Source organism: Megalobrama amblycephala, linkage group LG13 (genome assembly GCF_018812025.1).
Source record: "Megalobrama amblycephala isolate DHTTF-2021 linkage group LG13, ASM1881202v1, whole genome shotgun sequence".
Classification (NCBI taxonomy): domain Eukaryota; kingdom Metazoa; phylum Chordata; class Actinopteri; order Cypriniformes; family Xenocyprididae; genus Megalobrama; species Megalobrama amblycephala.
In genome coordinates, this window is record NC_063056.1 from 13,072,573 (window position 1) to 13,076,002 (window position 3,430).

The following is a 3,430-nucleotide window of genomic DNA, read 5'->3' on the forward strand; positions in this document are numbered from 1 at the left end:
TTTCTTTCTAAAAAAAATTCACACCACAGTGTCCACAACACCTCAAATGATGCACTGTGTTTAGAATGTGTTGGAAATTACTTTTTAACCATTTTTGTAAATGTAATAACTAACATGCACTAACAACGAACAATACATTTGTAACAGTTTTTATTAATGTTTGTTAATGTTAATACAAATACAGCTGTTCATTGTTTGGTCATGTTAGCTCACAGTACAACTAATGTGAACAAATACAACTTGTGATTTTAAAAATGTATTAGTAAATGATGAAATTGACTAACTAAGATTATTAAATGCTGTAGAAGCATTGTTCATTCTTACTTCATGCTAACTAATGTTAAAAACCTTTTAGTAAAGTGTTGCTAATTATTTTATAGCAGCCATTTTATGTATCCAAATTAAACAATTAAAATATATTTTTACACTTTTTACAGCTTGAGTGAAAATTATGCACAGTAAAAAAAAAAATAATAATAATAACCAAGTTTAACTATGTTCTGTTCTATTTTTTTTATATAGCATCTTAACATTTTACATGATCTCATGAACATTATTAGGAACAAAAAAGTTTCTGTGGAGGAAATGATGGCACAATGATTGATGTTTAGTTTTTACTTAATTTAGATTATCATAATAAATATGTAATAATATGAATTTTGTAAAGTTTTATTGAAAGTCTAGATCAAGGGTAAACAATAAAACCTATACATAAAATACATTTAAAAGTAACAAAAATAAATGAAGGCATGGTAAACATTTTAAGTCAGTTTTATTGTGATCCTCATATAATGAAACAAAGTATAACATTTGTTTTGATAAATTTTAATACAAAAAATCAACTTTAATAGTAAAATCAAGCCTAATAGTTTAATAATCATTGAAAGCCTTTAGGAATTATTGTGTTAAAGGAGAAGCCCTTAATCAAAATCAATAATCAAAATATTACTAGGTATATTACTAAAATATTAGGTTACTTATTAACTTGCATTTTCCCCAAATAAACACACAATTCTTAGCCAGAGAGACATTTCTGTCTTTATGATGCAGTCGAATTGTTGTTAAACACAGCCCAGTGAGCCCCAATGGAGGTCAGGGCAAATCCATTCTGTCGACCGCTGAGGAAACGTAGTTCACTTCCATCATGGGTTGGGTAGAAGTTAAATGAAAGTCCAGTTGGCTGCCCCACTTTGAAAGAGCGCCCCTCATTAGTGACAAACATAAGCTCAGAGATGTAACCAGAGTAATACTTTCCAGAGACTTGAACAAAATATTCGTTGTCGAAGAGTGTCATCTCCCTTTGATTGCCATAACCGTTCATGCCAACCAGTGCTGTCCAGTTACCGTCATATTGCAACTGGAGCCTATTAAACAGATACGGTATGTGCCATTATTGTTAAAACAATTCACAGCAAAATACCATATAACATAAATTCAGTGCAGAAAAAACAGAATTTTGAAAATGCTATGAAGTGTATAATTTGTTGCAAAATGGATTTACGTGCAGGCAACCAGTCCAATAATTCTGACAGATCAGGTTCTTAAAGTTGCCTAATGTGTAACTATCTAGCAGTGCTTGGCAAAACTTACCCATTGAGGTAGTTGTTGTAGTAGTATCCATAGTAGGGATATTCATAAACTCTGACTCCAGTGATGCGACCCTCATATGCGGTGGAAAATTCAGTTCCACTGCCTTCCCCCGCAGCAGGGGAGTACGAGTAATAAACAGGTAAAGCTGAAAAGGTAATTAACAGCTATAAGTCTCTAATGTAAAACTTTGTTTCTCAGTGATCACTAAAACACTTTTTATGGTTCTAATTGAAACCTTTATTTTGACTGTTTTAGTTATACAGGATGAAACTTGGCATTTTATTGTTATTCTACTTTTAAAAGTGATTCTAATGCCTAATTCTAACACTTGATGCATAATCAACATAGATTTATTTATTTAATTTCTTTTGTTAAGTTGGACAGTTAATGATACTCACGCATGGTCATGCTCATGGCATAAAGGCAAGAGAATACCACAAAATAATGCAGCATTTTGGAATGCTTAGCTGTTCACTGCACTCTGAGAATCTAGATCAAACCAAACACAAGTGTTGAGTTATTAAACTGTGAATGTTTTAGATAGAAATAGTTTAAGACATCAAATTACACTGAATTATAATTTAAAAACAAACATATTTCTAATTCTTACTGTATCCACACACATAAAAAAAAATCAATAAAATAAACATAGATAACTGAAATCATTTAAAACAAATTTTTCATGATGTAGTGTTAATTGATGCCATTACCCGTAGTTAAGCCTGAGTGTGTGTTCCTTGAGGAAGATGGCTAGCCAAACCTTCATTTATATACTCTCTTGCTGGTCCAGCCTCTTCTTTTTGAGATTCTTTCATGCTTTATGACAGTATTTTTAAAGAAGGAATTTCCTTGTTGTTGATCGTTAGTCACGTGACACATTTCTGGAACACATATTTCTTATTTCTAAAAATATATATATGATGTCATAAAATTTTCAATACAAGTTTTAAGTAATTTAAAAGATTATTGACATCACTAAACCTTTTCCAGTAAAAATATTTTTAGTTTTCTTAAAAATGTTTAAACAACTGATCATTACAAACTTTTGAAGGCCATTGAAAACCCAGAACATATCAAATTATATATTATATATAGGTACAAGATGTAATACACAGTCAGCATCTTGAGAGGTCATTTCTTTACTACTCAAGGAGTAGAAAACCCAAGAAACATAATATAGGTAACCTTTGAACTGGAGAGTTACTGAAAGAACTTATTACCCATGGTTTCTTGAGTAAAGTTAATAGCTATCTTAAAATATCAGCCTATTAGGAGATAATCCTTAATCTGCGTAAATTATTAAAGTGCAAAGAGTGTTTTGTTAAAAACAAATACACTCGCAGAGTGATTTGTAGCAGTGGGTGGGATGATTTGTAACACTATTAGAAAACATGGACATCAGTTTAACAACCTTCTAAAAACATATCTTTGCTTTGTAAAATTTAAAAACAAAGAGATACAGTAGTTCCCTTTCGGAATTTAACTTCAACGCTGTGTCTTGGTGTTGACGCTATGGGGAACAACATCAGCGTGACCGGTGTCTGAGGCATAGGCGTAATTTGAGGGTGGGACAGGTGAGACATGTCCCCACCACTTTTTGCCAGGGCCACTTTTTGAAACCTCTCGCGGCACGGATGTATACTAATACAAAAGAAACATCTCTAGTTGATTAGCAATTTGTTCGTTTGTGTTAAATAATAGGCAATCTGGCGCTAGGATGTGTTGTTTTTGAAATCATGTTGAGTGTTCGTTTTCACTGTTATCAGTGGCGCAAACAGTGTTCTCTTGGCGCTCATGCACATTGCGCAGTCTTCACACGGACGAGCACTTCAATCTATCG

At 32.4% G+C, this 3,430-nt stretch overlaps 1 protein-coding gene across 1 annotated transcript; it reads right to left on the reverse strand.

Moving 5' to 3' along the window:
- Positions 1–755: 755 nt before the first annotated feature.
- Positions 756–2,413, reverse strand: LOC125244156 (zymogen granule membrane protein 16-like). The gene is made up of 4 exons (XM_048154172.1): positions 2,301–2,413; positions 1,989–2,079; positions 1,591–1,735; positions 756–1,364 (listed from the first exon to the last, which is right to left on the reverse strand). The coding sequence occupies exons 2-4, from the start codon at positions 2,041–2,043 to the stop codon at positions 1,040–1,042; spliced, it is 525 nt and encodes a 174-aa protein (XP_048010129.1). The 5' UTR covers positions 2,044–2,079; positions 2,301–2,413; the 3' UTR covers positions 756–1,039.
- Positions 2,414–3,430: the final 1,017 nt, after the last annotated feature.